Below are 12,441 nucleotides of genomic sequence, written 5' to 3' on the forward strand. Positions count from 1 at the left end.
GTTCAGGCTTGGAGGTGTTGGAAAAGAAGTCCCTCTCTTATGTCCCTCTCCATGAAAAGCAGTGTAGCTAACACGACTCCCTGTTGCCGACAGCGCCCATAAGTAATGATCGCAGTGTGACCAGCTTGTTACATTCGTCTAGGTCTGACCTTCTATGAGTTCAGACTGGCTCACTCTTACTTCCATTGTTCGTAACCAACAAACCATACCGGAAGTATGTATTGATGCAAGGGCGCATCGTTGGTCTGCATACTGTGACGATGTAAAGATAATTGACCAGTCGTTCGGGCGTGAGCAGCCCGAACAGAACTACCGATAAGGCTGAAAAAGTTGTCAACCAAGACAGCGTCGGAGTGTAGCCTAGTCCGACGGCCAGTCGGAGAGGAACCGCCCGAAAGGAATGGCCTCGACGGCGCCACGTTGAGCTTTGAAGCGTCAGATGCTTGGCGTAACGTTAAACACATGCGTAGCTCATGACTCATGGGGCGAAATCAAGGCCAGATTCGATAGAACCATGATTGAGCTTCGATCCTTTGCATATGAAGCGCCACCGGCGAGGCTCGGATTGCGGGGATAAGGCTGTGGCTGTGGCTGTGGCGCAGCAATTTACCGTCGGAGTTAAGCCTCTGGCTACCTAGACAGGCAATCACCTCCGCAAACCCGAGAATGACTCATCAGTGTCTACCCCATTGGGTTAGTGCAGTGACGTGTTGGGAAAAGCCCGAAGGACTATAGGATATCCGAGTCGGGATATGCTAATCTCCGGAGGTGTGGCGACGCCAATCGTGAAGGAAGCATTACGACGACTATCACAGCGTGTGGCGTAGTTAATGGAGGGTAGCTATATGGATGCCTGGAACAGTATCTATATAAGGGGGACAGCTCACCTTGAAAATGTTCCCTTCACAATCACAATCATTCCAATTCCTCTTCTCCACCCACTCATCAATCTCTTTCCTCTTTACCCATCCGACACTCAAGCATTAGCGAAACAATATCATAATACAAACACAAACCACAAGAACTATCACAACGAAGCAACATGGCCAACATTCGCGATCTTAATCAACTCCCTCCGTACTGGGAGGTCGTCGCCAGCATGGAAGAACCAAGCTTTGCTCACCCCTTTTTCGCCGGTCTCAACCACAACCACATGCCTCATGATGAACACTTTGCCGGTGCTGGAGACTTCCCTCTCCCCCATCGCGGCCGTCATGGCCCTCACCACCGCCGCCACCGCCGCGGAGAGCCCGTGACCGAAGACGAAGAACCTACTCAGGGCGAAACTGCCGAAGACGATGAATCCTCCTCCTCTTCTTCTTCCGATGAGGAAGGCCATGACGAACCCCGGAAATGCAAGCGTCACGGTCGCCACGGCGGTTTCCACGCCAAGGGTGGAAAGGGACATCATGGGCCTGGTCGCCATGGTCGCGGGCCATGGGGCAAATTCGACCATCCCCCTCACCCTGGGGCATTTGGACCTTGGGGAGGTGAGTTCCACGGACCCCACGGTGGATTCGGACCTCATGGCGGCTTCGGCCATGGACCTCATGGTCGGTTTGGACCATTTGGGGGTCTACACATGCGCGGTGGCTTCAAGCATGGTGGTCGGGGCGGACCGCACCGTGGCTTCGGCCCCTTTGGATTCAAGGAATTTGGCCGCCATCGCCACGGTAAGCACCACAAGCGCGGCGACTTTTTCCACCCCGAGGTGGATGTCTTCGACACTACGGAGGCCTTTCTAGTTCATGTTTCACTGCCCGGAGCGAAGAAGGAAGCGGTGGAAGTCAAGTGGGATCCGAAGAAGTTCGAGCTGAATGTCAGCGGGACGATCGAGCGTCCTGGCGATGAGGAGTTGCTGAAGACGTTGGCGTTAGATGAGCGTCGCGTGGGCACTTTCGACCGACAGGTGCGACTAGGAAGTGTGTTCCAGCCGGTGGAGGTTCATGTCGAGGGCATCACGGCGGAGATGGAGAACGGGGTGTTGAGCATCAAGTTGCCGAAGGTGGAGACGGATGTGGTGATGGTGACCCGCGTGGATGTACAGTGAGGAGCTTTTGGAGGAGAAACTATGATTTTTGCAATGAAGTGATATGGGCCAGGCGTTGACTGTTTTGTTCTTGTTATTGTTGACAGATCGATGATGCTTTATTATTGTATTTGATGAAATGAAAATGGGATCTCCGATCCCTGATCACAAACATGAATGATTGAATCCTTCATCACTGATAGTACGTAGTAGTGGTAGTAGTAATAGTAAGGATCATCCGATTGGGGAAGGAATGTCACTAGGGCACGTGATGTATACCTCAGCTCGGCTCCTCCGATCCCCTTCCGGATTCGGATATCCCGTCTGTATACTGCTCGTCGTAGTAGCTTATAGCACAGGACTGTGGGATGCTAAGAAACTGTCATTCATACAATGCAACTCATAAGACACTGGACCTGTGAAGATGCTTCAGATAGACTGGCAGCTGCTAGGCAGTCCTTGACTTCCTCGTGACTGGCTGTATAGTAGACTGAAATAGTAGTTTACGATGATGGCACTTAGTAGGACGGAATATATATCACTACGATGTCCAACGAGTACTCCTGGTACTACTACTAGCATCGGATTCGTATCGATAGTCAAGCAACAGTAGTAAGTACTGCACCAGACCCTTTTGCACATCACTAGCTAAATTCTTCGATAGCAAGAACATCATGAAAATGTTGCAAATCAATCCCAAAGAGATGGACCTGGTGCCTGACTGGCGTTCCTGTCAGTGCCTGAGGCCATGAGGAGGGGAAGTGGGACCCGCCTTCATCTTCACCAATCAGAACTGTTGAAAGCTCTGGGCATTAGCACTAAGCCCAAACAGGATTGGCGCTGCCAGCTGCTTTGTTTGTCCCAGTCTGGTTTAGTTCTTGTCAGGTCAATCTGACAAGCTCGAGGTGGACGAGGCAGCTTCTCTCACTCCTTCCTCAGGAGACAAGCTTTTGCCATTGATTGTCAGCTGTGCTTCGAATCAACATCCATCGTCCACATTTTCGCGGTAAGCTGTTGTCCCGCTGATCCCCATTGTCACCTGCAACTGCAACGGAGATTAACGCTGCCTTCCCGGCGCGAAGGTGGGTCACGGTGTCACTCCAGCCACAACATTCCTTCCTTCGGTTCCCCCTCAGCCAGATCCCCTCCGCTGTGGAACTGAACTGACCCGCTCAATCTTTATCTCAGATCCTGACTAATAAACAAACATTCAATCGAGTGTCCCTTTCCAATTATCAATCGACATGGCCACTTTCAGTCCCATCCCCGCTTACGTCTTGGGCACCCTGACCCTCGCTCTGGGCTGCCATGCGCTGGCTCGCCCCGGCCCCGAGTATTCGCGTTTCGGCTTACCTTTCGAGTCCGCCGCTGCTTCCTCCGCTTCCCCCTCCCATGGCAACAAACGCACTCCCCCGCCCGGCGCGGTGTCTCCCCTCATGTACATCAAGGGTATCCGCGAGACGAGCTATGGTCTGACGCTGCTGGCTCTGCAGTACTCCGGTCAGGAAACTGCCGTCACTATCTTCGCTGGCGTCTGCGCGCTGGTGGGACTCGCTGATGGGTTCGTGGTCTGGGCGAATGGTGGGGAGGCCCTGAAGTCGAAGGCCTTTGGACACTGGATTACATGCTTGACATTTGGAGGGTGGGCGTGGTGGCGGGCTTGTGCGTAGAGCGTTAAAATAATTAGCTGGAGGGAATTACTTGTCCTGCTAGTGGCATGCCTAGAGATTGACATGACCTAGAAGGCTCATTCTTCTTGAACCTGTTACAACCGTAGTAAGGCATTGTCTGGCATTTGAAAGGCAACTATATGAACCGACGCCCAAAACATCTTCCAGCGCGTGAGTAAAACCAGTGAATATTTGCGTAAGGAACGATTGTTCACACAAACAAACACTTGACAGTGTTACGAGTGGTACATTATCACGTGAGAGCAAAAGAAGACAACAACAGACTCCTCGACACGACCTCATCTAGTGAACTACTCTCCCACCTCCCGATCATCCTTCCAAAAGACAAACTGAACGAACGGCCACTTCATCGACGCCAGACGAATATGCCGTCCCCACAGGTACAACGGGATGAAGAACAGCAGACAACCCCCCGAGATACCGGCCATGGCGCCAAAAGCGGCCGCATAGCCGGATTGAGCGATCCACGGGTTGGTATAGAAGGATAGCAGGAAGCCGAAGCAAGCTGATTGAGCTGTTAGTGATACCGTTGCATCAAAATGAAAGAAGGGGAAGATAGGTCTTACACTTGAAAGCAAGCTGAGTGACAGCGACTTCACCCGCGACCGGTCGGTAGGCATCAACACAATACACGAACGAGACATTCGTTCCCTGACTGATGGCAAATGATACTGAATCTGCATTAGCCATGTCCGTCGTGACAAGCTCAACCAGGGGCAGAGGGACAACTTACACAACCCCAGGCCAATGGTGGGCACAATCCAATGCCAGCCACGTTCAATGCCAAATCCATACAGCAGCAACGCCAACGGCGCAGCAATGACACTCGGGATGATGGCAGGCAGACGCATTTCCGGCTCTCGAATACCCCCATTGCGCTTGGTGAGATAGTCGGCCACCCAGTCAGAGAAGGGCCCGCCGGCAAAGGTACCGAAGAAACAGCCCAGCATGCCGGCGATGAAGCATAACCCGCTCTGCCAGGCAGCAAATCCATAGACCTCGCTGAAGGCGCTGGCGAAGTTGGAAGTGACAGCCACGAGGAAGCCGATCGTCACGGACATGACGATGGTCGCCCAGAAGATCGGAGGCAACAGGATGAGACCGAAGGGTCGGATGAACATCCGCCAGAGGGATTCATCTGTATATGTCTCACCGGTCCAGAAGCGAAGGCTGTGCAGGTAGCTCTGCTTGCGGGAGTGAACCTCCCCGCCACGGGCCTCGACATGCTCGGCATGCTTCTGCGTGTTGTACAGATCATCCGCACTGTCCGTTCGACGGAAGGCCGTCTCCGGGAAGAAGAAGACGACTACAATCCACAGGCCACCGACCAGTCCACAGCCGACCCAGTAGATGGCGCGCCAGGAGTGGTTGATTGTCACGAGCCCGGAGATAATGATGCCAAAGGAGACACCGGCGCTCAACGCGGAGTTGTAGATACTAGTGAACGGGAACAATCAGCCTGACAGCGTGCACATCAGTCATCGTCATTCACTTACGCCATGCCATAACCACGTTGATGGAGATAGAAAACATCGGCAATGGTGACTGGAGCCAGACACTCTCCTGCCCCGGCACCCACACCCAGGATGGTGCGGGTAGTCAGCTCACCGGCATAGGTCTTTGCTAAGCCGGCGCCTAGGATCATGAAGAAGTACAGCAGGTATGCTGATATGTAAACGGGCCGCCGACCGTACTTATTGAGGAGCGGAACCCAAATCAAGTTGGAAACTCCCTGCAGCAGTGCACTGTTGTTGAAGAAGTAAGCTGCGCGAGACACGCTCGAGTTGAAGTCTGCCGCAACGTCCACCATGGCGACGGTCGGGCCGGCGGACATGAAGTTGCACATCACCATGGCCAGAGAGACAAGGATTGCGATATAGATTTTGTACGAGGTAGACCTAGCGGAAGGGTCAGCTCCGAGCAGTATTCAAGACAAACATTGTACATACCATCGCAGTGGATCATTCGGGTCGTCGGACGGCGTGGGGACCAAGATAACCTCGTTGGTCTCCTGATGGCGCAGGCGAACATGGCCCAACGAACGATGATGATGGTTATCCTCGTCCGCAATCTTGTGTACCGTCCCAACCGAGGATTTGGGATCTCTGGCCTCCATGATGGGTTTCCGTTTCCTCTCAGTGGTGTGAGTAATGCAGTCGGTGGGGATACCGAGAGATCCTCCAGGCCAAGCTCCTTATAAGATGCGTCTTGTGCCCCTCTCTTGGCTGGTGGCTCGTGCAGATAGCAAAGACCTAAGATCGACGTGGACTGTCAAGGGATGTGGAGTGCAAATCCGGGGTTGACAGAATAGGGTTGTGGGGGAGATCTCGGGATGTCGCGAGTTGCTTCGGCCTGCCATCAACAACTTTCTGTCCGCATTGAAAAGAGGGGGCAAGCCGACACATCCTCAACAAATTGGTAGCTGCTCACAACTTCAGCATGAGCGAACTGCCAGCACCGCATCAATCCTACCCCGACTTGTAACTCTCACACACCAGGGAGTGACCAACCGGGTGCGTCGCCTGTATGGGATCGGCTGCCCACGACAGCAACGATGTGATGGTCAAACGAAATCCGAAAATGTCCGTCTGCAGAGCTTGCGTAATGTGATTTCGTGGCTGCTCGCACGTGAAGTCTATTGACACGGCTGGGACTCGGGAAGCCAACGCCACTGAAGTTTAGCCCAATCTTGGCTGGTTTGGACGTCTGGTAGAGCTACGGCTTCAGCTTATGAGGAAGCAACCGGTGTAATAGGGAGCATCTTGAAAAAAAAAAAAAAGTGGAAGACTACCCTTGCAGCTCAGGATCATCCCCGCACAGCCCTGCGACGGGCATCTGCAGACGCCAGTCTACGCTCTAGCATTGCTTGATGGACTTCATTGGATGCCGAAGAAGGACTTCCTTGATTGAGTTACGGCTATTGCCACTAGCTACATGTTCCACCAATAGCGCTCACTGTCACACCCCCTGATCACAATTGTGACCCATCGTGCCAACCCCCTAAGTACACCAAGCAATCAGTACGATTGCAGACTTCCACCACCCGGGAGTGTTGTGTTTGCAGACTTGATCCACGCATTTGCAGAGGAGGATGCATTGTAGTAAATACTGTATCCCTCACTCGCGATGTTGCTGTTGGTGGTATCGGCATTGGTGAAGTTCTGGAGGTACACATTCTTCGTCAGCGTCCAAGTGGACGTCTCATCGAGTGCCACTGCCAGATATGCCGTTCCTCGGCCGGTGGAGGCCGTTCCCGTCCAGCTGGAGTACTCGCCCAGACTCCAGGAGATGGAACTGCCGTTGTAGGCCACAATGTCACCGCTCAGTGTGGACTCCGTGACCGACACCGTGACTTGCGCAGGCTGGATGCTCGAATTTTCTTCCCAGCCGACGAAGTGATCGAACGATTGAGTGATCTGGGACGCGTTGGCAATCACGAGAATGCCCGAGGTTGTATTCAGCTCGGTCGCATGGAGCGTGGCCGATGCGATGAGATTGCCAAACCAGAGCGCTGCCATGTCTTCACCCAATGTGGTGAGACGGGAGTTCGAGAAGGACAGAGATGCTCCGCTGCTGCGTGTGGAGGAGGAGAACATGACGGTCCCTGCCAGAAGGCCAGCGGTGAAATCGACGCTTTCAAAGACAGAGCTTTGCGCTCCATCGGAGAAGAGACTCGGCCCGTTCTCAGATTTGCCGACGACATTTGTGCCGTAGCTGTCGCCAAGGGTGTAGAAGATGGCGCTGCCAACACCGGCTGTGTGAGCAATAGCATCAGTGACGTAGATGTACCCGCCTGGGCTGTCACCCGAGAAGGATGAGGAGCGTTTGCCGCCTGAATAGTGTCGCAGATTGGACGCATAGATGGTCCCGTTGCCGGCAGCATAGAGACCGTGGGACACAGGGCCAGAGCTGTACAAGTCGGTGTTGCTCACGTACACGGTCGTTCCGGTGCCATAGGCATAGATGTTCGCAGCACCGTTGTGAACGGTAATGTTGCTGTGGTCAATGTAGGCCGTTGATGCGTTGGCGACGTTGATAGCCGCATTGACCCCAAAGAAACTGGCTTGATTCAGCCAGGTTGAGTAGCCTTCCTTGATGACCTCGGTATACGAGACATTAACTGCAGAGCCTTCTGTCACGACAAGGACACTGGTATCGTTGGCATCCACCGTCAAGGTTTGGTGGTCAATCTCGCCGTCCTCGTCGCTATAGTAGTAAGGGCCGGTGATATTGTACAGAAGGTACTGTGGCCCGCCGTTGTCCGTGGTATAGTCGGCCTCCAAGGTGTTGTCTGTGGTGTCTGCAGCCAGATCAGCGTAGTCGCTGGGATCCAAAATGGTGACAGTGGCCAGGGCTAGCGGCAGATAAGCCAGCAAAAGTTGGACGGGCGCCATCATGCAAAAGATTGAAAGGAGACGACAGGGCGATCACAATGACTCAACTGGAGATACCCTCCTCACGGTACATCTGGTGTACACTCAGACCTATTTATCTATACCGCCGTCTCACCTAGAGTATCCGTGAAGCTCGCATCCACGTCACCATCGTTGCTACTAGCTCGAGAAGAGTGGAGCCGTTTATGGCATCGTAGCTACTCAGTCCTCCTGGGGAGCTACACCCTTTGCATCGGATACTCTTCCGCAACCCTAGCAATGGACACGTTTGTGGGGGACTTGGTTCATCCGATCATTTCTGCTGTCCAAGCTGGGTGTTAGTAGTACCCTAGAGTGCTATAGGAGCTACACGTTCTCCCCACAGTGCTTGTTGTTGTCGATCGGGAGTATCCTGTGGAGCCGAATAAGGTTGACAATCCGAGCGCTCGCGGTATACGCAATCTCTATACTGCCAAGAGAAGCAGGAGCATCTCCAATTGGCTTGGATGCGCTGCATATATTGCTATGCATGGGGATGGCATCAAAGCGGATGGGGGATCCAATCGTATGGGAAGACCGATATAAGTATTTGTTGTTAATTTTATACTCCTGCTGGGGTGCCTGGATGTGAAGAATACCATTATCATATTTACCTCCACATTCTCAGCCGTGGCTAGGCTGGGTGTCGTACTAGTTACCGGCCTGAAGTTGATCTGGATAGCAGTCATCGGATGCATGAGTTGTAGGCTCGTTCAGGACTGTCGCATGTGTGTAAATCACCTAATGAGTCGGATGATGACGCGTTCTAGAAGCCAGAACGAAGATGCCTTCGAAAACTTTGCTCTATTGTAATGAGGCCAAGCAATGGACGTCTGCAAGACTTAAGCTCTTGGGCGATCCCTTGCAGTCGGGTTCGGAGAAGAATCAAATCTCGCACTACAGAGCCATCTGGTCATTGTCAATTCTGCTGATGGGTCTCTTGGTATAGACTATTTACCTTTGCATAGTCCAGAGGTAGAGTCGGCGTTAATGTAGCAGATTTGCATCAATTGCCAGTCATTAATTTCTTTTCGCTGTTTGGGTACGCTCACCTGCTTCGACTCGTTCTCTTTACCAACTCATATGCCATCATTGTTGTTGTGCATTCTTCACTCGCAAGTCCATTCTTATGAATTTTTGAGTTTTCTGCTTTTTGTGTCTTTCCCTTTTGGGCGCTTCTTAGTCTTTGGTCCATAATGCGCAATGTAATATTGATACGCTAATAAAGTCCCCTACTGGATACACTCTCCTCTCGTTCATGCTCCTCCATCTGCATCCGCGCATACATAAAAACCGAAATCCGATAACTAAGTTCGCCTCCCCGGTCAGCAGGAAAACAACCCTGAGGAACTACTGATCCGTCAGGGGCTGGAACAAGACAAATTTCTTTCCCACGACTATATATAACTGGATACAGTCCCAAGCAGTAGCAACGCCAGAGATCCCAGATCCGCATCCCTAGTCCCCGCCAAGGACGGGAATCCTGAATATCGCAGACCTGATGCCTAGCGGGATCGGTAGTCGTCCGAAGCTGGCAGACTCGGAAGAGTTCGGCCATGCGGTTGTAGTGGATCGATATGACCGCCTGGCCCCAAACATCCTGAGGGAAAGCATGCTTATCCCCGGCGATTGTAGTGGGAGACGGAGGGGCCCAGACATTGAATTCATGCCGCAGTTGACGTATATTCGGCAGTTGAGATACGAGACGTATATCGAAGTGATGCTTCTTCTCGGTGGGAGACTTGGCCGCAATAGCCTTTGTAGTGCGAAGGATAGGATTGAGTCTGTCCAAGCTCTCCAGGCATTCTGATATCGTACGGACTTCTTCTCCCAGAATAACGGGCACTTGAACCCAATGCATCTCGTAGAACCACCAGTACTCGACATCATGTTGAGCCCAGTTGAGTCGCTGCCCCGCGATAGAGACATCGGAATACAGTTGCAGATACCAGAGCGCACGATAGACTCGGTACTCCTCGATCCATGAAGGAGGGCCCGCCTCACGTGGCTGATATGGCTCCGTGCCGTGGTCGTTACCCTTCTCCCAACACCGTGGCTGAACCTTTCCAACGCGATGAAGAAATGTGGTCAAACAGGCACACGCAAGTCGTTGGATATTGGCCGCAATGCTCACCATCTCCTTGAGTATGGCTGGGGAGATCAAAGGAGGGGAGGCCATCAACGACAAAGAATGATCTTGAGCCATGAACTCATCCAGACTACCAGCTGTTATGGAAGACTGGCGAAGTTTCACAGACATGCGAAACAGGCAGTGCAGTTCATAGCGCATCACGGGGTTTTGCTGAAGGATCGATTCTACCACACGTATGGCTTCACGGTCCGCTTCGGTGTCCGAGTCACCCGTGAAAAGCCCCTTAAAATGCGGCGAGACTTCCGAAAGACTTTCAAGCAGTACCCAGTCCGCTGCATATGTATTGACCATGGATAGAATCTCATAGGGAAATTTGCCTAGGGATCCCATTATTGCGACGTGGAGCAGAAATCAGCTTTGAGAAGATCAAAATTCCGTAGACGATGTAGGTTTGTGTTTTGGCGACCTAATAGTGATGATAATTCAGTTGGTTGACTCTCGACTGCGAGCCACTGTGATTCTCTTGTAAATTGTTTTGCTCGTTCCCCTTCATCTCATCTCAACGCTCAAAGTCAGGGCCGAAAGTGAATCTTACTCTTTCTCTTTCCTCCCCTGGTGCTGTGCGGGGCACGGCGATAGGTGTTCCTCAAGGGTCCGAAGTGTCATTATTGAGAGACTATTGGCCCGCCGTGGTATCATACCGCATAGGCTTATCTCCGAGGCATAAGACGGACTTAAGCCTTTTATGACTGAAATTGTGTTCAGTGATAACTACTTTCTGTCTGACTGGTGATCTACTGCTGATCATACGTCAGATGAGTAAGACTTCAGCCTCGCCACGTCATGACCAATGAACTGTCTAAGCTGTCAGTGATTTATGTCCGCTGTTATCCGTTAACCCCGCAGGTCGCAGCTATATAACGGATTCATCTGATTCACTAAACCCAGTTAGGCAGATTTCTCTGAGCTTGCCTTGTCCTATACCTGCACTTATCCAAGATGAACAACAGTGGGGTGGGTTTATCTGACCCGACGTTCCGACGGTACACTCCCAGTCAGGCAACTCAGTATGCTGCAAATCGTTCCAGCTATCCAGCTGAGCTATATGATTTGGTAATCCGCTTTCATGCAGAGTCTAATGGTCATTTCAATACTATTGTGGACGTCGGGTGCGGCCCAGGAAATGCAACCCGCGACTTGGCTCCCCATTTTGAACGTGCCGTGGGTATTGATCCTGGGCTCGAGATGATTCAGACTGCGCAGCGTCTAGGGGGCGTTACCGGATCAGATAGTCCTATCGACTTCCAAGTAGCGACTGCGGAGGATTGTGCTAAAATCCAGAATGTCGAGAATGGGGTGGATTTATTGGTTTCAGCAATGGCAGTAAGTCCACCGTTCCTCCCGAGTACTGGTCTATAGCTGAATCGAGACTCTCCAAAACTCAAGGCACATTGGTTCCAGATGGAGGACTTTTGGGCGTCTGCTGCAAAGATTGTGAAACCAGGAGGCACTGTAGCGCTCTGGACATGCGCTTCACTGTACTGCCGTATGTAGGTTCGACATCTTTATTCAGCTTTTGCTTACAAGCTCCTACAGACCCATCAATGCCTCACGCGGCTGAAGTGCAAAAGGCACTATTCCACCTTGAACGAGATGTCTTGAAACCCTATGAGCTGCCACCAAATCAACTCTCACATGATCTGTACGATGATCTGGTCCTGCCGTGGCAGGTGGATCCTCCTGTTACGGCATTCCCGATGACTGAGTATCGGCGCATCGAAAAGGATCGCAATGGGACACTATCCGACGGAAAAGACTTTTTCGTTCGCGCCAGAGCAACATCATTGCAGGAATTAGGAAATAGCATAGGCACTGCAAGTATGGTCACACGATGGAGAGAAGCTCATCCAGAAGAGGCGGGCACAGAGATGGACTGCGTGAATGTCACTCTTGCTGAGGTCAAGAAAGCTTTGGGCCATGACTGGGATGGAGAGCTCAGATTGGGCCACTCCGCTGTTGTTCTGCTCTTTAAGAGGAGGTAGAATATGACCCGGTGAACAGGCCATCTCTTTATAGATCTCAAACCATTGTAGTCTCAATCCAATTCAATAATACATTCTCATATATCTGAGTGAGCTCGCTATATGAGATGCTAGATGTACAGGTGCTTCACTGTCTGAAGTAAAGAACATAGTCCTGAACAGCATCAAATCTCTC

The 12,441-nt window shown here is 52.0% G+C and overlaps 6 protein-coding genes across 6 annotated transcripts; 3 read left to right on the forward strand and 3 right to left on the reverse strand.

The window, feature by feature from the left end:
• Window positions 1-571: 571 nt before the first annotated feature.
• Window positions 572-2,221, forward strand: ASPBRDRAFT_49198 (Hsp20/alpha crystallin family protein). Its single transcript, XM_067626271.1, has one exon. The coding sequence runs from the start codon at window positions 1,043-1,045 to the stop codon at window positions 2,048-2,050; it is 1,008 nt and encodes a 335-aa protein (XP_067473367.1). The 5' UTR covers window positions 572-1,042; the 3' UTR covers window positions 2,051-2,221.
• A 1,052-nt stretch (window positions 2,222-3,273) lies between these two features.
• Window positions 3,274-3,699, forward strand: ASPBRDRAFT_35352 (DUF4267 domain-containing protein; the record flags this gene model as incomplete). The annotated part of the gene is made up of 1 exon (XM_067623338.1): window positions 3,274-3,699. One exon carries the CDS (start codon window positions 3,274-3,276, stop codon window positions 3,697-3,699), a length of 426 nt encoding a protein of 141 aa, XP_067473368.1.
• A 311-nt stretch (window positions 3,700-4,010) lies between these two features.
• On the reverse strand, window positions 4,011-5,836 carry ASPBRDRAFT_59983 (putative MFS transporter; the record flags this gene model as incomplete). The annotated part of the gene is made up of 5 exons (XM_067628146.1): window positions 4,011-4,225; window positions 4,287-4,391; window positions 4,454-5,157; window positions 5,217-5,618; window positions 5,670-5,836. The coding sequence occupies 5 exons, from the start codon at window positions 5,834-5,836 to the stop codon at window positions 4,011-4,013; spliced, it is 1,593 nt and encodes a 530-aa protein (XP_067473369.1).
• An 818-nt stretch (window positions 5,837-6,654) lies between these two features.
• Window positions 6,655-8,263, reverse strand: ASPBRDRAFT_189167 (uncharacterized protein). Its single transcript, XM_067620154.1, has one exon. It carries the CDS (start codon window positions 8,115-8,117, stop codon window positions 6,738-6,740), a length of 1,380 nt encoding a protein of 459 aa, XP_067473370.1. The 5' UTR covers window positions 8,118-8,263; the 3' UTR covers window positions 6,655-6,737.
• Window positions 8,264-9,289: 1,026 nt separating this feature from the next.
• On the reverse strand, window positions 9,290-10,920 carry ASPBRDRAFT_49202 (uncharacterized protein). Its single transcript, XM_067626272.1, has one exon. It carries the CDS (start codon window positions 10,612-10,614, stop codon window positions 9,352-9,354), a length of 1,263 nt encoding a protein of 420 aa, XP_067473371.1. The 5' UTR covers window positions 10,615-10,920; the 3' UTR covers window positions 9,290-9,351.
• A 240-nt stretch (window positions 10,921-11,160) lies between these two features.
• Window positions 11,161-12,373, forward strand: ASPBRDRAFT_49203 (class I SAM-dependent methyltransferase). Its single transcript, XM_067626273.1, has 3 exons — window positions 11,161-11,607; window positions 11,671-11,770; window positions 11,821-12,373. The coding sequence occupies exons 1-3, from the start codon at window positions 11,224-11,226 to the stop codon at window positions 12,264-12,266; spliced, it is 930 nt and encodes a 309-aa protein (XP_067473372.1). The 5' UTR covers window positions 11,161-11,223; the 3' UTR covers window positions 12,267-12,373.
• Window positions 12,374-12,441: the final 68 nt, after the last annotated feature.

This window comes from Aspergillus brasiliensis (genome assembly GCF_001889945.1).
Source record: "Aspergillus brasiliensis CBS 101740 unplaced genomic scaffold ASPBRscaffold_23, whole genome shotgun sequence".
Lineage (NCBI taxonomy): Eukaryota > Fungi > Ascomycota > Eurotiomycetes > Eurotiales > Aspergillaceae > Aspergillus > Aspergillus brasiliensis.